At 36.4% G+C, this 20,684-nt stretch overlaps 1 protein-coding gene across 1 annotated transcript in view; it reads left to right on the forward strand.

Moving 5' to 3' along the window:
• Positions 1 to 15,636: 15,636 nt before the first annotated feature.
• The window catches only part of LOC145991381 (methyl farnesoate epoxidase-like), a 108,699-nt gene continuing 103,651 nt past the window's right edge, over positions 15,637 to 20,684 (forward strand). The window contains exon 1 of the mRNA XM_083127373.1: positions 15,637 to 15,746. Within this exon, the coding sequence (XP_082983499.1) occupies positions 15,668 to 15,746 (79 nt within the window). The 5' untranslated portion in view covers positions 15,637 to 15,667. The remainder of the gene's footprint in view (positions 15,747 to 20,684) is intronic.

The raw sequence follows: 20,684 nt of genomic DNA on the forward strand, positions 1-20,684 counted from the left end.
TTTCGTTAGTGCTGCTATATTTTTTGAACAAGGGCCGTTCCAAAATGGGGCGGTCTAACTTCACGGTTTTCATATTTTCCACAAAACCACCGAAATTTTGGCCATCGTTAGTGCTACGTTAGTGCTGTTTTCCGCCTTAAAAGATTCGATAGTGCTGCTATATTTTTGGAACAAGGGCCGTTCCAAAATGGGACGAGCTAAATTTACGGTTTTCAAATTTTGCTTAAAACCACCGAAATTCTGCCAATCGTTAGTGCTACGTTAATTCTGTTTTCTGCCGTAAAGAGTTTCGTTAGTGCTGCTACATTTTTGGAACAAAGGCCATTCCAAAATGGGACGAGCTAAATTCACGGTTTTCAACTTTTGCTTAAAACCACCGAAATTTTGCACATCGTTAGTGCTACGTTAGTGATGTTTTCCGCCTTAAAAGATTCGATAGTGCTGCTATATTTTTGGAACAAGGGCCGTTCCAAAATGGGGCGGGCTACCTTCACGGTTTTCATATTTTCCACAAAACCACCGAAATTTTGCCCATCGTTAGTGCTAAGTTAGTGCTGTTTTCTGCCGTAAAGAGTTTCGTTATTGCTGCTATATTTTTGGAACAAGGGCCGTTCCAAAATGGGGCGGGCTAACTTCACGGTTTTCATCATTTCCACAAAACAACCGAAATTTTGCCAATTGTTAGTGCTGTTTTCTGCCCTAATTATTTTCGTTAGTGCTGCTATATTTTTGGAAAAAAGGCCGTTCCAAAATGGGGGGGGGGGGTTAAATTCACGGTTTTCAAATTTTCCACAAAACCACCGAAATTTTCCCCATCGTTAGTGCTGTTTTCTGCCCTAAATATTTTCGTTAGTGCTGCTATATTTTTGGAACAACGGCCGTTCCAAAATGGGGCGGGCTAACTTCACGGTTTTTATCATTTCCGTAAATCAACTTATGAATAATGATAAATACCATGAGTTCTCTTGTCCATTACATTGGACCGTCTTGTGCTGCTATCTATGTACCTGTGTGGCAACTACATGCTCCTGAAGCTTGTCCTTCGTTGTTTGGAAATGGCTGCCGATAGGAAGAGGTCCGTTGAAGGTAATTATGCAGTTTCAGTTAAATGTTTACCTATTTTGCCAAAGTATGTTTTTGTTTTCACACCCGATACGTTATTTTAAAGCATTAAATAGCAGAAATAATTCACTGATTTAACATTTTCGTGTGTACTTTTGAAGCTTTAGGTATGTCTTTGCTCCTGTCCATTGTAATGGACGTTGGGTCTCCTTCAGCTAATTTTACTACAACTGTGTTTTTGCTGTTCTGTTGATACAGTAGTAATTTATTTTTTAATACCGGCGCATTTATTTTTCAAAATTTGAAAAATGAAGAAATATAATACAAATAAAATAAATGCTGTTATGTGTTAGACTTTTCACTATTACTAAGCAACAGTGAAATTAATATTAATAAATAAAATTATAACATTTGTGCATACATTTTTGGTCACCGGTGACATTTAGATGCAGAAAAAGATGCTGATATTATTCTGGAGGCTCTCTTGAATGGCGATGTGTCAGAAGTTGACATGAGTGATTACGAGGAAGAAGAACGCGATTAGGAACCTGAAATTGGACAACAAAATGCCAGATGACTGCAGTTCAAGTGATAATGACGACCATCCTAATAACCAATTAACGGAGCAACGTGAGCCAGAAGCACAAGAAAAAGTTCCACCTAGACGCCAATTTTGGAAGAAAACAGGCAGATAGGCCTATTTAAATGTTCACATTACAAATTCAGTTTTTTTGCGTTAGCATGATGGATATTTGCTCCATTCACAAAATACGGTTACAAGTCCTCAATAAAACTCTAGTCAAGTCTCTTCCTCTGAGAGATATTCAACCACTTAACGAATTAAAATTATGAAGTTTCTTACAATACAAAAATATTTTAATATATATTATATATTTATTTATTAAAACTAACAGTGATAAATCCCTCATAAAAGCCAAAATAAACACGTATTTAGAATGTAGTCATGGAAGATAAGTTGAAATTTGTATGCCTTCCAATTCCATTCAGTAATTTACATATCAAATCTTGGATGTCCGAATGAGTACAGGGGGCTACACCCCCCCCCCTGAAAAATGAAAGTTAACCAGAAATTACATATTTTGCACATATAATTTCATTTCTGTCATATCAATTTTTGCCCCACCCCAATGGAAAAAATACTATGATTGCCCCTCCGCGAAAAAAATCCTGCGGATGTCCATGATTGAAATAAATCATTCTGGCCACCAAATGCTTAGTTTATTTTATTTTTCGCAGGTTTGATGGTCTTGAAGACAGTATCCAGGATGATGATGATGATTCTTCAGCTGGCAGACACAATTGGACACCATACGTATACGTGTGTCTGTTTTGGGATGAAGATTTTCTAAAGCAGATGTGGAGATTTACCAACGTGAAATTTCAGCAGGAAACTGGTAATGTTTTAAATCTAAATGTGAATGACATGAAAGCATATTTGGGAGCCACACTTTTAATGTCATGTTTAGGGTATCCCATAGTCCGCATGTACTGGTCAAAGACAACACTCTTTCCTGCTTTGCCAATGCAATAACAAGGAACAGTTGTTTTTTTTTCAAATAAGAAACCATTTGAAAGTTATTGACGATGCTCAAGTGAAAAAAATGAGCAAAGACAAAAGAATAAACTTTGGAAAGTACGACCAATTATGGACAGAGTAAGAAATGGTTGCCTTACTCTACCACGCAGCAAAAATCTTACGGTGGACGAACAGATGATACCGTTTACAGGTGTGTGTGCAGTAAAACAATTTGTAAGGGGTAAACCTAATCCAGAAGGATTGAAAAAATTTGTGTTAGCTGCACCAAGTGGTTTGGTATTAGATTTTGAGGTTTATCAGGTTAAAAATACATTCCACACAGCTGAAAGTGCTAAAGGTCTTGGTGTTGGTGGTGCAGCAGTGCTAAGGTTAGCAGAGACTTTGTTTAGGCCAAGGAACCCTTTTTTTTGACAGGTATATTACGTCAGTTAAGTTGCTGGATGAGCTAAGGAACAGAATAATTGCTGGTACAGAGACAATCATAAAATCCAAAGCTCCAACAGCTGTTCATCTGACAGATGACAAAATAATGGGAAAGATGGAAAAGGGTTCATCTGACATGTCAGTACGCCAGGCTGATCAGACATGTATTGTAAAGTGGTAGGATAAAAAAAACTGTTCTGTTGTGTTCTTCAAAGCTTGGGGTGGAACTACAAGATAAATGTAAACATTAGTCAACGAAAGGTGGAAAATATATTGAGATTCAAAGACCAGCAGTTGTCAGAGAATACAACATAAACATGGGGGGGGGGGGGAGCATTGATTTGATAGACAGAATGATAAGCTATTACAGAATTAAGACACGCACTAAAAATGGACTGTCAAGACAATACTTCATTTATTTTATTTAAGTGTAGCAAATGCTTGGATTTTGATGAGGGAGGATCGGAAATCCAATGTAGGTGGAAAATGTGTTCAGTGTCTGGATTTCAAAATTTCACGTGCAGAAGAACTGCTGAGACAGTCGGAATATTCCGATTCCAGTGATGAAGAGACTGTAAGGACACCACCAAGCGACAAAGGCAAGATGGAAGCACAGAGGTCAGTAAGATTAACAAAAGAAGAGTCAAGCATCTTCCAGATATGATGGATATAAAGAACGCAAGAGCAAAGGTTGCTCAAAGAAAACTAAAGTCGGGTGTTTGAAATATGATGTGTACCTTTGTTTAACTGTACAAAGTTATTATTTTGCAGAAGCTCATTCATAGAGTTTGCACTGGTTTGTAAGTAATAATATCTGGTTGGGCCTATTTCATATTTATTTGTTTCAGCATTTATTCTAATCAGTTAAATAACAATTAAAAATTACAGACCATCTAAAGACAATATACTCAGTTTGTTATACTACTTTTGATCAGGTATTATTAATATTTTTTCTCTTCATATTTGTTTGTACAAATTTTTAACATGTAGCAAGAGGACTCATGTATTAATAATTAATATAATTATGAAAAATATAACAAATATTGTACTTCCATTATTTAAAAGCTTATTATTGCCAAACCCATCAATGTTTCAGCCGGACTCTTTTTTATACGACCAAGACCGAATGTCCATTGTAATGGACATGCCAAAAAATAATGTTATAAAAATTATTTTCGAAAAATGACTGTAAGTACTTAATTGTAGTTCTATTATGAATATTATTCTCAAATTTGGTTAACATCGGCTGAAAAATATGAGCTTGGGTCTCAGGAGGGCAAGATTTTATTCCTATTGTATTTTATTGTACTTTCTCGTTCAATTTCTTTTGTAATCTTGAATTTTATTTTAATATTTATTTTAATCTGTTCTATTGTATGTGATTTTATTCCATTTGTAATTTATTGTTCTTGTTCAATTTCTTTGTAATCTTGAACTTTGTTTTACTTTTATTTTAATCTGTACTTTTTGGGGTTAGGTGGTAGATCAGCAACAGCTGAACCTCACCCAGCAATAAAGTCAATTCAATTCAATACTTGATTAGTTCTAGTAATTTGTTACTAGAAAAAGAAGCAAGATGGATATTTGAGTTTAGAGGCGAGACGTTGTGTCCACTAAACTCTTGATTTTTTTTTTGAGTGAAAATACTTTGAAACAAGTTACCTATTTCAAATCATTGAAAGCTAGGACAAAGGTAGTATACAGGAATCGTGATTATTGCTATTGACAGGAAACAACGATAATTCCTCATCTGACAGTGACATCCTTTGTCGCAGATACAACATAAAACAAAGAAACTCGCCTTTGAGAATTTCGACCTAAATTCATATGGCGATTTCTGTCCTACTTGCATGCAGATGTCATGTGAGGTCCTTCATGTAAGAAGAAAGTCTTTAGTGCGTCTACCAAGTGTATGTATTTAGTGTACTGGGATCATTTCAAAACAATATAAGGTGCAAAAATAATCATAAACTAATCACGATTTCTTAAGAAAACAACCACTCGCTTTGGGTATCAGCCAACGAATCCTGAATATTTTTAAGTTAAGAGTCAGAACAAGATTGGTCTGCAAAATTAACAAATATAAAGATGCTGATAAAGTAAGAAGTCAAGGGTTGGAATCTTAGAACGAAGACGTTTGTCCTCAGAACCGTCTTAGATATAATGAACTTGAGTGAAAAAATTGGAAAAATGTGTCGACTAAGATCTGGTGAATTTTGTTTTATTTTTTATTTTGATTTGCTTTATTTTACTTCGCTTTTTGCGCCACTTTTGGCTAATTTGCGAAGATGGAGATGGGTGATGACATGATGAAATTGATGAATGGACACTCACAAACATCCACGCCCAGGCCGGGATTCGAACCCGGGACCCGTACTGTCGTAGCGCGATGTGCTAACCACTCCGCCATGGGGCAGGCAATATCTGGTGAAGAAGAGCAAATATTTTATATTATGAAAACTCTGATCTTAAGTTCAATAGAGAATTTATTGCTAGGTTTGTTTCTTTTCAAGACACAAAATTGAACACAATCAAAGAAGTGGCTCGTTGTTAGAAAACTACCAATATTTCCTCCCTTCCTCTACTAATGAGAAACTGGTCGTATGGATTACTACTTTCCTAAATACTTTCAAAATACCAGGAAGAGTTGTTAGAACTAGACTTTAAAAAAGGAAGGAATCCAGCGTTTTGGAAATAGAGAAGAGAGAGAGAGAGAGAGAAGAGAGAGAGAGAGAGAGAGAGAGAGAGAGAGAGAGAGAGAGAGAGAGGTGTCCCTTACAGAAGCTTTCAAAACAGGTCAACTGTTCTTCATTTAAAGAGATTCGACGAGTGGAATCTCATTACGACAGTAGCCAGTCTTCGAATAACATTGGAATCCAGATTTGACTGTGATTAAAATGTATGATAGTTATCTCCAAGAGACCCCCAGGTCACAAGGCACAAATTTCAAAACAGAGTTTTGTTTTAACTCCACTTTGTGGAAAGAGAGACTAATCGGAACTGGCCCTACAGTTTGAAATGAGATACGAAGCACTGCAATATTCCTTCAACGGTGTAGTTTCACAAAACACGACAAATGATTTAACAACGTGAGTTTGACTTTATATCACCCCCCCCCCCTCAAAAAAAAAATTAACTCTCTGCTGAACCTTTCATGATTGAAAATTTTTAAAAAAATCTGACGTATATGGAAAATTGACAGATCGTCAGAGGGAAATTAATAAAAGAGGATATGGGAATTCTTTTCTTGTCAAGTGTCAATGTGAGATGCGTGGAATGTGATTTAGAACAAGTTATATACGTGTCCAAATGCCAGGAAACTGCACTATGTTATAAACGACGATTTGCTACCTACAATTTCATGGTATGTAAGTACTTAAGGTGCAACGTTCCACCAGCGTACTACACACTTCACGCTAAACACTACACCAGTAGGCGATGCGAAAGTGTACCCATATACGCTAGATTGTAACCAGCCGTAGACATGTACTCAAAGTATCTCAGGGCTTGCGGGGTTTAGCAAAGAAAGGTAAAAGGTAAGCCACTATAACTTTATTAATCTTTACTCACACCTGTAAATTACCAGATTAGCACACTTACACCAAATCCAAATGTCATCACTGCTCTGAAGGTCTAGAAGATAAGGGAGGACAGGGACCATACATTTGTTCCTCGCAGTGAGGTGGGTATTAGGGACCTTTTTTAATTTAGGGGCATCAATTTGTCCGTTTAGCCATATAGCCGCCTTTGTAGTCGTCACGTGCCGCGCCGACAAGGAGGGACAACGTGCGAACGCGCCCAAGTCAATTGAGAGGGACGGGCGTGAGCCCGTGGGAGTCGCCCAAGTCTCAAAGGTGTTGGGGACAAAGGACGCTGCGGGTCACTCGGGCTACTGCAAGGAACGGACAGGTCCGTTGGTATGTCCAGGCAGCAGTAGCAAGAGACGGCAAGGTACAAAGGATAGGTCCGAGCAGTGTTGCCAATCTCCGAATGCAGGATTTCCCTTTTACAAGTGTAAAATTTCCCTTTTTTGACCTTAATTTCCCTCGATTTTCAAAACACATCCTAAGCTGTATCTTTGTATTGGTATAACTGTTAATCAGGACCGTATATAGGAGGTTTAGTGGGTTCAAACCCCCAATTGAATAAAATACTAGAAACTGATCATAGTTTCATAATATAATTATCCTAAAATAAACATTTGAATTTTAAAATAAAATATTAATGTATTGAAAAAATCCCCAAACCAAAAAAAAATTCGTCTGCGGCGCAATGATTGTCGGACTTTGAAACCCACCCATTGTCAAAGCTTAGCTAGGGGCCTGCTGTTAATATTTTTCTTTTGACGCCTGTTTTGCCTGAGGAACGTACTTTATTATTATTATTATTAAATATTTATGAAAATCATAAAAGTGTGAAGTAATGGGCAGCCACTCAATACGATTTTTTTTACATGTTTCCTAGATATCTTTTCATCCGCAGATAAATCCCCACGACGTTTTCTAACCTTTTTGGGAGTTGCAGGTAACTTCCTATCAGTCACCTCTTACATTCTCCTTGCAACGACACAGGACACACAAAGTCACACACACAGCCACTAAGACACGTTCTGAAATGATGGATGGAACAAGAAAAATTGAAAATGGCGTCCCAAATTCTTTCCAGGTGCAGCGCGGCTCGTGCCTTGAGGCCTTTCTAGGAAACGCGACAAATATAAGATTGACTGGTCAAGGTCATCTATAACAGGGAGAAAGAAAGCTTACTGAAAAGTGTCACTGTTGCTAACTATTCATTTGGAAAAAGTACACGCTGAAAAAATATATTTTCAAACTTTTTAAAAGAATGAAACGAAAATGTGAGTTTAAATTTCCCTGTTTTTTAGCTATTTTTCATTAAATTTCCCTTTTCCCTTTTCCCTTTTCACCCTCAAATTTCCCTGTGCCGAGGGAAATTTCCCTGCTTTTGGCATCACTGGGTCCGAGAGCACCCAGGAGACTTGGGCTTAGGCCTCCACGACCTAAGGGACCAATCCAAGCTCGTATTGGACAGACCTGGTAGTTAGGTAGGTTATCTGCTTCTCTTCTTTCGCTTTGTCTCTGATGGACACAATTATTTCAAGGAAGTGTTTAGCCTGTGCAGGAATACATTCTAATCACATTATTTCATGCATGTTAATACAGTGAAATAAATGTGAATTAGGTTTAAGCTTGTGTTGCAAATAAAAGGCACATACTTGATTTTATGTATTCGGCGACAGTGATAGATTGATTTAATTGATTGATAGATTTGCTTTATTTTACTTCGCTTTTTGTGACACTTTTGGCTAATTTGCGAAGATGGGGATGAGTGATGACATGATGAAATTGATGAATGGACACTCACAAACATACATGCCCAGGCCGGGATTCGAACCCAGAACCCCTGGCGTCGTAGCGCGATGTGCTAACCACTCTGCCACGGGAGCCGGAGTAACAGTGATAGAAAGTGCGATGGTAGACAATCGTGAAGTTTCTCGTAATTTAAATGCATGTTCATCGTATGAGTTTTTGACCGAAAGAGTTTCTTACTCCTTTGGGGATCACTTTTCTTAGCTTACAAGTTTTGCACAACTGACAAATGTATCTGAATGTTTGCAGTAGCGGCGATTGGGTGCCAACATTTGAGGGGCAAGAACAATATATATTTCTTGGTAGAAAAGGCTTAGCATAAAGAGAACCATAGTGCGGGGGCATAAAGTGACAAAATGTGGAACTGCATCCCCCACTTCCCACTCCTAATCGCCACTACTGCATGTTTGGATTAAAATGAACGTCTTATTAGGAATAATTTAAAACATACACGGAAAACCAATTCTTTGTTCATTGTCCATGAAGTATTCCTAGGCTAATGAAAGGCTATTTTGACAAAATATCACTCATAAGTAATAAACAAGTAAGATTGAAAAATCTGTTCAGAATTGAAGAGATTATTAGCTAAGTTGCTATTCGTTTTCTGAACTGTCATGTTACTAATGCGGAAGAAACCACACACGTATGATTACATGAGCATAATTTTTTAGGTAACAAAATGATTTAGGACACAAGGAATTCACCGAAGTTCATCACCGTACCAGTAATAATTAATCTATTTTTTATAGATGACTTGGGTTGTATGGCGTTGCCATTTCGAATACATTAGAATGTCAACCTGTACAGCATACCCTGGAAACTTCATTCTTTCAGGGCAACGAGTCCCTGGCGCCTGGAACCACTGTCAAAGTAATAATTTATGAGGGTTTGTATTTTGAGTGTCAGCGTGTGTTTGTTATCGCCCCTTCGTTACTTTCATCTAATCACCATTGAACCTTATCGTCGTTATTATCAAAATTAGCAGAAAAAATGACTTTAAATAAACAAATCAACCACAACGTACTCTTCCAAAAATGGAGTTTCATTAGCTCGTACCTCTTAGAAAGTTGAGGTGGTAGTTTCAATTGAACAGCATTTCATTAGTGGATCAAGGCAGTTAATTCCGTAAACATTGACGTTGTTTTCCGAAAGTCTCAATTTTTCTCAGGCAATCACCCTCTTAAAATGGACTCATCTTCTATGGTCATAAAATGACACGTTTGGTGCGAGTTCTTTCTGTATATTTTTTCCCCAATGGCATAACGCTGTAGAATTATAATGAAGAGGTCATGTGTTGGACTCCCCCCCCCCCTCCTCTGGTAGAAGCACAATGCACACTGGTTCGTACTACACGTTAAACTGTAGGTTTAGTCCCGATTAGCCCATCTGAGCATAAAAGTGGGCTTAGAAACAAACTAACAAAATCGTATTCTGGATACTTCGTGACATAACTTTTTTTCTTTACTTCAGCTGCATCTACAGATTCTGTCGACATTTTCGGCTGATTCGTGTGGCAAATTTTATGTGTCGAACGAGGATTTCTAAATATGATAAGCCAGGCATTAGCAATTGAATAATTATGTAGCTTTTTCCATACATAACTGGTTTATTAAAATTTATTCACTTCGGTATTGTAGTGATTATTGTGATTGCTTCTTATTAGTGGAATGAATATAAAGTTGATATTTCGCATACCATATTGATATTTGAAGATGGCAGGTATATAAAAATTGTAATGAAATAAAAAAAAGACACTTCTGGAATTTGAATGCAGAGCTAATTAAAACTATATTATACTCTCTAGCATACTTAAACCCGAAGGTTTATGGCTGCAGCAACACAAGCCTTCTATCTGTTTCTATCCGGGGCAAGATCAATCCAATCTTTCCCATCCTTACCGATTTCTTTTAGGTCCATCTCAACGTTATCCCTCCATCTTCGTCTTGGCCTTCCTACTGGTCTCTTACCATCAGCTTTCCCAACAAGAATCCTGTAAACTATTCTTTTCTCTGCCATTCATGTCACATGGCCTGCCCATCTAAGTCTTCTTGATTAAATTATTCTAATAATAATAATTATTATTATTATAATTATAAAGTCGAAATAATTTATTGTGTTGCTGGAGGAAGTAACGCTAAGATGATGTTTTTATTTGGAGATTATTTTAACCTTTCCCAGGCCGGGATTGATATATACGTATGTGGAGGCACAAATACCTCGCTCCAATCACCTCTACACAGTTTCAGTTCTTTCAGTTAGAACTTCTCGCCAAGTTACATGGTGTGGTTTCTTATAATATTTTTTACCACATCCAAAGTACCTAATTTTTTCATTATGTGGTACTTTTCAAAGCAGTTTTTCCCAGTGAAGACCCGGAGTGCAGTCCTCAAGTTCACCCTAAATTCTGATCTATTCTTGATCATACCCTGCATAATTTTGAGCCTCCTAAGCCTACTAGCTGCTTCTAATCATGATCACATTTTTTATTTCAATAGCTCTAGTAATTACTTTCACTTTCTAATGACAAAATTGGCTTTATATGGGATGATAGTATGTGAACATTTCTAGCATAGACAATATTCAGGAGTAAAATGTACATGTTATGAACACCAGAATACACTTATTTATTGAATCATTCATATATCCCCAAGTACAAATGTACTTATTGAATTTGATTGGGTGGGCAATCGGGTGGGCAATCGGGTGGGCACAGAAATTTTTGGGTGGGCGCTTGCCCACCCGTGCCCACCCCTGTCGCCGTCCCTGGGCGTTACAAACTTAACACTTGTGTGCTAAACTAATCACGTTACAGTAATGATTTTATAATGTATGTACAAGACAAAGAGATTCAACAATGCAAGTTACATATTAAGCAACAATTTCTACGCATAGGATTAAACAAAAGATAACTGAATGCGTAAGTCTCGCAGGGTATTTAGCATGTTTTCCCAAACTAAATAGCTTACAATAAACTATGCACAACAATATATGTTTCATGGTTAACAACAATGCAGTCAAAATTAGATAAAGGTAAAAGTATAAGCCTCGCAGGGCATTTCGCAATCAATAATTATTATACATTAAAGAATATGGCGATCACACAGGATCGTTAAATGTGGTGACCATGCAGGGTTTTTACAAAGGTTGTAATTGCTGCTAATGGTATGATAGCATCATCACCTCGTCAAAGTTTGACAGAAATGCTTATGAATGAATCACTGTCTTTCGCTGCCACTAGGATCTATATTTCCCCTTTCTCACCTAAATCAGATAATTGTAGAGAAATGAATGTGTTGAAGCACAGTATCAAACTTCTATTCTTATAATTGAATACTTTGTTTCAGTCGAAAAATTACAATCATTTTCTACAAGTATTTTAAGTATTTTGTAACAAAAATTTTCATTTCTTCATGGAAAAGCAAGGAAAAATAGTGATAAACTACCACAATGATGCGGCATTACAATAATAGTAACAACAACTCAATACGCTAAAACATAATGCAAGAAGTTGCTCAATCAAATAATGACGCACTTTGAAAAATGTGTCGTATCTCAAGCGTTCGGACATATCACACTCGTCACAAATGGTCATATCTTGTTTACTCCACTTTTTATACCACTAGATATAACATTTTTGAAAACATTGCTTGAAAAGAAACTTTAATCTTCAGTAAACACACATCCGAAATAATAGTTTCCGAAGTGAAATATTATTTCTATAGTAATAGTTTAAAACTGTGTGAAGTGGAAAACCTTTAAATCGCTCTCCTGAAAAATTGTAAAAATTGAGATACGACACTTTGTGATGAGGTCGACGATATGTTACATGAAATCACAATGGCTGACTCTGCAAATGTACTAATGTTTATTCTTTACATAGTAAATTTTCACTTTAGCAACTTGTCAACATTTCCAATACCTTAAATGCTGGTGACACAAGTACACATTTATATATAGTTAACTACATCGCAATACTCATAAAGATCTTCCTGTTCTTGACAGAAATAATCGACAAGGGAAAAATATAGCATCCATTACTGAGTACAAAGGTACAAAATTAACCACAATGTATTTCGAAATAGGCTAATATAATTGGACAAAGTCGTAAAATTCTATTGATGTACATTATGTTTCTTTCACATCATGTATATCATGAAGCACATAATTCTTGTAAACCGGAACATAGCATGAAGAATTAAGTGAATATCCTCTACTATGACTAGAAAGTAAATGTGTCAAAAACGTGACTTTTGAACTTTGAACTGCACAATTTCAGATAACGTATGTGCAATGGTAATACGGACATATAAATAGCAATCAACATTTTTCGTATGAAATAAAGGAATATAGTAGTTACAAGTTCGGCATCCATGTAATTAACATTACCATTCAGCTATGTTCACAAATTCTTAAATGTCGTATACTTCGCACTGGTTGAACACAGACTTTTTAAATAACATATAATCAAATGTTGTACTAGGATACATACAAACACATAAATTGAGGCGATCAGAATAATAACGGCAGATCCCAACCAAAGTTCATTTTGAGAAAAATGACATTTTCTGTTTAATTTCAAAACTCAGATTTTTAATAATATGACGTAATCTTTTTAGGTTCTTTTAAATATGTTTTTTCAAGTTTATCTGCAAATTCTTGAACCATTGTGGTTAATAGTTTCACAGATTTTGTGCTGTTTACTAGGAAAAAATATACACTACACAAGTGAAAAAATTAGGTAAAATTTACTTATTGAGTTTACCTTTATTTGACATGTTGTATTAATCCAGCTCCATTCCCAGATTTTCACATTCTTCTTCAACGTCAACACCATCATGAACAAGATTTTTATAAAAATCATGATAGACGGGTAGTATATATTTCAATAGTTGCATCAGATCATTGTGTATAGCTTTCTTAATTTTTCTCTGTTCATTCTACTTCTGCTGTAACTTAAACAATGAAACATCCACAGTTTTACCTCGTTTCCTAAAATGAACTGTCCGATGCACGTCAATGTCAGAATAAGATAAACTAAATTTTACAATATCAGGATTATCATTACTGCTCGGAAGTTGAAGACCCATAAATTGCCAAAAAAAGACCTATAAAAAGACTTAAAAATGTCAAAAAAGGACCTAAAAACGAAAAAAAGGACGTATAAATGTCATCCAAATTAATTAATAACTTCAGTTTTAATTACACATTTAATGCATATGCGCGGCACCTCCTTATCTAACTTGAGATCTTGGCAGGCGTGTGCTGTCTAGTGTCTGGTCATATACACCGTGCTGAAAGCTTCAAAACAAGAGAAAGTTGTCACTATCATCCAGACAAGTTACGGTTAAAGGACCTTGTACCGTACCTGCATCAGTCGTCCAAAAATGTTTTTTCTCTCGTTTCAGGGATGGTTCAAATATATTTATTTATTTATTTTTATTTCCTTACTACAGAAAGGATGTTTAAGAGGTGATGAACTGATGATGATTCGAATTAAGAATGGGCAGTAACAACGTAGTCGAAAGAAGGTGAAGTTGCAAAAAAAGCCGTTAAGACCTAAAAAAGGCTAAAAAAGGACCAATAAGCCAAAAAACGCCGAAAAAGTCAAGAAAGTACAAATAAAACCCACCTTTTTCTGGCCTACAATGACCCAAAATGAACATATATTACGTTGGGCCTCGTCTTCGGACACTAGGGGGAAAAAAAGGATTTTTTCCTCAACTTCCGAGCTCTAATTATCATGTTCCATAATCATGGAAGTTGATTGATTGATTGATTTATTTTACTTCGCTTCTTGTGCCACTTTTGGCTAATTTACGAAAATGGGAATGAGTGATGATATGATTAAATTAATGAATGGACACTCACTAACATCCATGTCTAGGCCAGAATTCGAACCCGGGACCCCTGACGTCGTAACGCGATGTGCTAACCACTCTGCTACGGGGGCCGGCAAGAAGTAACCTTACGTAAAAGCAGAGGAGCACCATCAACATATTTTTTTTTATGACAAAGTTTGAACTAATGCTGTTTTAACTGTTTCTGTATAACTTCCGTTTGTTTATTACCCATTCACTTGAGTTTTTCACTCCTTTTTTTACCTTTTTTCGGAGATTCTGACATAACAACAAACTCAGTCATGGACGCTGCCATATTGTCTACAACGCCACTGAACTCGTAGTGGACATAAACAAAAGCACAGACAGTTGGGATATGTCATTTTTTCACTGATAATATTTTCATTTTCCTTACGGACGAATTTTAAAGGTGGAATATGAGAGTTTTGGCATATCCCAATTCTTTTGATACTTCAGCATATGAAAGGTAGATGGCATCAGTATACCGTCATGCATGTATCTCAAAATTTGAGGTCCGTTGGGATCTGCCGTTATTTTTCTGAGCGCCTCAATTTACTTGTAACTTCGATTCCCGGTGGAGGCACATAGTGGTTCGGATTCCACTTTAAACTGTAGGTCCAGTACCAATTAGCCTTACTGTGCATAAAGTGGATTTAAAACAACAAATCAATCAATCAATCAATCAATTTGCTTGTAACTGATCAGGATACAACAAGGTTTAATTTGCGATAGCAATTATTATTCTTACTCTGAAATAAATAGATTTACAGGAACTCTATATGGTACAAATCGCTCATTCAAATACATGTATTTGCCCAAAACACACGACTAATCCTTTGACATGATCAGTCCTTTTCGCATCACAGGTTGCGGCCCGTATCCGGAGTATACACGAAGTACAATGCCCTCAGATCTCGAATTGTGACACATCTATAGTTTCTTACATATTTTTTCTCGCCTGGACCCGAAGTGGCATTCCGGAGAAAAAGAAAACCTCCAACTTCCGCCAATAGTTAATTTATAGAATTTCATTAACGAGTAAGCTGATAATGTTAAATATTGAAAAGTACTTGATAATGCAGAAAACTCGGTGTAAATATCTCTTGCGGTTTTGTAAGCAAAAGCAATCTAAGTTTGGATTGCGCAACTGTTGACGACACTGTTCTTCTCAGCGATTTTTCGTGGAACTGACAAGAACGTGGTGAAACAGCAAACAGGTTCTTTGCTGGCAACCCTTGCACACTGTTAATAATTCGAAGAATGGACTTGTTATCTTGTTGTCTGGAATCGCCACGTGAGGGCTCTGCTCCCTTGTCGCTAATGTGTTTTGTTCCCATTCATTGGGCTGGTCTTGCTTGATGTTTGTTTGAGTGTCTGTTATGTTGGTTCTGGTAATAATATCGGTGATTCTCCTGGTGTCGGTTTTCAAGCGCTACGCACCGGATGGATTCCCACCTGGTAAGTATACAGGTGAAATTAACTTCATAAATAACTTGCAGTATTGTAAAAGTAATTGAATATTTTGTGCGGCGATTGTGAATGGAATCTAGGTCGGACGCGATAGGGCTTAATGAATGAATTGCTTTCTTACATGTTTCATTAATTCGGTGTCTTTATTTAGTATCTTGGTAGGCTTATTTCTGAAGAATAATTTTGAGGAGTCTATTATCTCTCAAAATTACAAGCCTGAGTTTCAACTAGCTAAAAATACAAAGGTGCCCTTCCTACACACACTTTAACAACTGTATATTAGCAAACTGTATCTCAGAAAATATTTTATGATAGACAATAGTATGCATTATGTCCCTTTAAAAAAACTTTTTTTAACCGAAAATTATCATTTTTGCGTTTGATCAGTTCTACTGGGTAATGAGTTACAATTACTTGTACTAAGTAACAGTTCGTCAGTTCAGTTACTAATGTAACGCGTTAGCACCGTAGATTATACCTGTCAGTCAAGTACTTCCACGACGGAGAGGTCAGCGTAAGGCGCTGCAAAGCGAGAGATTTTCAGTTCAAATCTTGGTTAAGACATAATTGTATCGTTGTATTTATCCCATTATCTGAGCTGAGTTGTTTTTTTTAAAACGAGTAACTGTAATCGAGTTACTTTTTAAGAAGTACCTTTTGGAGCACTTGAATACATGTAACCACGCAGTTCCAGACTATTAATGGATTGATATTATAGTTACAATAAACCAAACACGTGACTTACAATTCATGTATGTCCACTTGGTATGTCTGAAGAACAGCGGCGGAGTAAGCATTAATCATCTATGGATGCTGACGGGGTGCGGAATGAAAGTTAGGGTGTACGAAGAAAACATGAAACATGCATGCATGTTTTAACCATTACATCAAATGCCAATCAAGTTTTAGTAGCCTTCTATGAAAATATTCCAATGAAACTGAACACTACAAGTGACGCTTCGTTTTTGTTTGGTTTGACCACAAAAAAACACATGTTTTGTAATTTGAAACGAAAACAGTTTGTTTGAATTTTGTTATAAGTCCACTTTAATGCACACATAGTGGAATTGAGACTGGACCTACAGTTTAATGTGAGATCCGAACCACTATGTGCCTCCACCGGGTTTCGAACCTGGAAACCTTGATTACAAGGCGACGACGCTACCACTACGTCTTCGCAAAGTCACGAAAGAAGCTTGTTAAGGCTGGCCAATGACATATATTGCGTCTTACAAAAAAAAAGAAGAAGCATTTCTTAACCACAATAATGACGAAATAAATACAGAAGCCGCTGACCATTGCAGAGACTGTTCACAAGTGCATGAAAGTAAATGCAGCTTATCTTCCAGATAAGAATCCAAGGCTTGGCTATTATGAGAGGGGTCTCATTTCAATAGAAAAATGTATATTCTCAATATGACAACATGGTTTTAATAAGTGATAAAATAATATTACAATGCAAGAGTTAATAGTGTTTTCGGTAATAACAGGTTTTGAAAAGGGGTGCTCAAGAGGGTGCGGAAAAATTAAAGGGTACGCAAGCACCCCTTCGCACCCCCCCCCCCCCCCTGGCGCCACCCCTGCTAAGGAAGCCATACAGTAAAGTATCCGGTTTCAAATTTTCAAATATCAGACTAAAGTCTCGAATGAGACCGAGAGTGTCGGAAACTAACTCGTCCCGACTCGACAAGACTTCAAGTGTATTGTCTCGTTCTCGTCTCGATGTTGGTACCGTCCTTATCGATTCCCGGTCAGTCTGCCATTATATTCATAGCGACTAAAGAGTTCGATTACAAAGAATTTTATAAATTCAATTCCAGAATTTAAGGCCATTGTGGAGTAAAAGTAGACAGTAAATGGTAATGCTGTTTTGGACCGAAATCTAATCTACCTTTTGTCAACATTTATCCTTTACCTTGTTGCATGACAACTGAATGACTGTTTCTGTTCTACTTTTACTTATTCTACACGTGAAAAGCAATAACAACTACCTGACTTATCAATGGCCTCGAACCACTTCTCATTAGCCTCTATCTTTATGAATCCTCCCGCAACAAATTGGGGTCATTGGCAAAGACATATTACATGCACTCTAGTATTCTGCTTTGTTCTCTAATGCAATGAAAGAGTAGACAAAATTAAGAATAGACATCGGTATTACGGCTTCGAATAGCATATGCTTAAAGATGTGACCTGTAATGTTGTAATAGTCCAAGCAAACGTTTTAAAAATGTGTAGTATGGTGTAGATATTTTATAACCCATAATCCGTAGCTCGACAAGCCTTGAAGGGCATTGGGCTATCTTCCGACCGCAAGTCTCCCTCCCACAATCCTACCTACAGGTGTGGAGTTCTTTAACCGGTAATGGGGTGACGTGGGGTCAGCACGTCGAACCCTCAGCCGTTATAGAGATTTCCGAGACAGTGTTACGCTACTTACTCGTAGCTCCACAATTTCCTCACGATGGTGGGTTGCCACCGGTCCTTTACACAGGCCGAGAAGCCAGAGACTGAACCCACACAGAGAAAAATGTTTGTTTGGATTAACCATAAAAATGGTAGTGGTGAACAAATCGTTTGTTTAAATAGGCATCAATCAAACAATTGTTCACCAGTACCAAAAGATTTGGTCAAGTTCTATTTGTTTGTCGTAAACAATTTTTTGGTTACCAAAACCAAATATTATTTTGGTAAATCTAACAGAATGTAGCCTTTTTGTTTAGGAAAACCAAATAATTTAGTCAAAATTACCAAACGATTTGTTAAATAATTTATTCATATTTCATAATTACTCATGTTATAATCTGGCTAATTTTAGCTAGGGTGGATCGTTTATAGAAACTAACTGATCTCAAAATACACATTTAGAATAGAAAGTTCACGTGAAGTAACCGTTTTTGTAGCGTGTTTGTTTTTCTGCGCCACACTTCCCATACTTATATAGTCCACAATCAAAAAGGTTGCTCATGGGAGATTAACTTTTATTCACTGCAGTACATTTTCTTCTTTAATTTGTAGCTGTGATGTTCACATATCATTCGAAGAGTGTTAAAGCACAATTTTTCACTATGATTACAATCAAACGTACCATTATTTGTTGTACAAAAATTTATGTTAAATTTTGACAGAACCATCTAGCGGCCGGTGTAGGAAATTCAATATAAAGTAAGTGTATACTGACCTTTTTTCAGAACATTAGGTTACACAGCAACATAAAGACTCGCTTCAAATAATTATCTATCTACATGAGTTTCAATTTTCGACAAAGGATTTTCATGCTACACTAGACGAAACTGGACAATCGTTATTTCAAATTCGAAAGCACGCTCACGCACATACTATAGTAAATTTAACCAAACTTTTTGTTTCTCTTTACTTACATATGTATCATTTTGTTTACGAGTACCATATTTCGCCTGACCAAATTTTTTGGTATTCTTAAACAAAATTATTTAGTAATTACAAGCAACATTTTTTTATCGGAAACAAAAAGCATAACCGAACAGCTCAACCAAACTTTATTGGTAATTCCAAACAAACCAGTTTTTTCTGTGCAGGCGGACTTGAACCCATTCCGTTCCCCGGTCGGAGCCCAAAGCACAGCGCTTTAAACCGCCCGGCCGCTGAGGAGGACATGGATATCAGGTGTTTCGTGTGTTAGTTTCAAATATTTCGCCACTCACTTGTAATGCCATACTAGATTTCGAACATACGTGTTTAGCTCATTTAAGAATTTCAAGTGAAAAGCTGTAAACTTGCAGAATTGGTATATATATATATATATATATATATATATATATATATATATATATATATATATATATATATAACTAACTAACTCCCTTGCCTTCTTAAACCCGAAGATTCATGGCTGCAGCATCACAGGCCTTCCATCTTTCCCTATCTTGAACAAGTTCTATATACTCTTTTTTATCCCTACCGATTTTCCTTAGGTCCATCTCAACGTTGTCCCGCAATATACAATGTCCCGTTGAATACAAATTATGTAGTTCTAAATTATGTAACCTTCTCCACTCACCTGTCTCCTCATCCCTTTTAGGTCCAAAGATTTTCCTAAGGATCATATTTTCAAATACTCTCAATTTATGTTCCTCTTTCAATGTAAGGGACCAAGTTTCACATCCATATAATACTACAGGCAAATTTACTGTTTTGTATATTTTAACTTTTAGTTTCTTAGATACTAAACGAGAAGACAAAAGTTTATGAAGAGAGAAGTAACATGCATTTCCTGAATTAAGCCTACTTTTTTTCCCTCTTTAATATAATTTTCATTTGTTAATATTACTCCTAAGTATTTGAATTTGGAAACTGGTTCAAACGAGTTGTTATCAATAATTAGATTTTGATTATTACTTAACACTTGGTTTCGGCCTGTAAGAATATATTTAGTTTTCTCTTCGTTAACTTCCAAACCTATCTCTTTAGCAGTTTTGAAAAATAGTTTAGCATTATTCTTAATTGTATTCACATCATCCCCCAGTAAGTCTACATCATCTGCATATGCTAACAAATGAGTCACACCATTTAATTTTAGTCCTTCTTTAGTTTCTTTTACCTTCCTTACAGCATATTCTAAGGCAAAATTAAAGAGCAATATAGATAATGCATCTCCTTGTTTTAACCCATAATGAATTGTAAATTTGTCAGACATATTAATACCAACACGAATTTTACTTTCTGTTTCACTGGTGCATATTTTTATCATACTAACAAGCTTCTTAGGTATTCCAAACTCGACTAATATATTATATAATTTTTCTCTTTTGACCGAATCATATGCTTCTTTTGAAATCAATGAATAGCTGATCTACATTTTGATTATATTCCCACTTTTTTTCAAGTGTCTGTCTGATGTGAAAAATTTGATCTGTACTTGATCTGTTACGTTTAAATCCACATTGA

The sequence above is a fragment of the Lepisma saccharinum genome, chromosome 8, assembly GCF_977018435.1.
Source record: "Lepisma saccharinum chromosome 8, izLepSacc3.1, whole genome shotgun sequence".
Lineage (NCBI taxonomy): Eukaryota > Metazoa > Arthropoda > Insecta > Zygentoma > Lepismatidae > Lepisma > Lepisma saccharinum.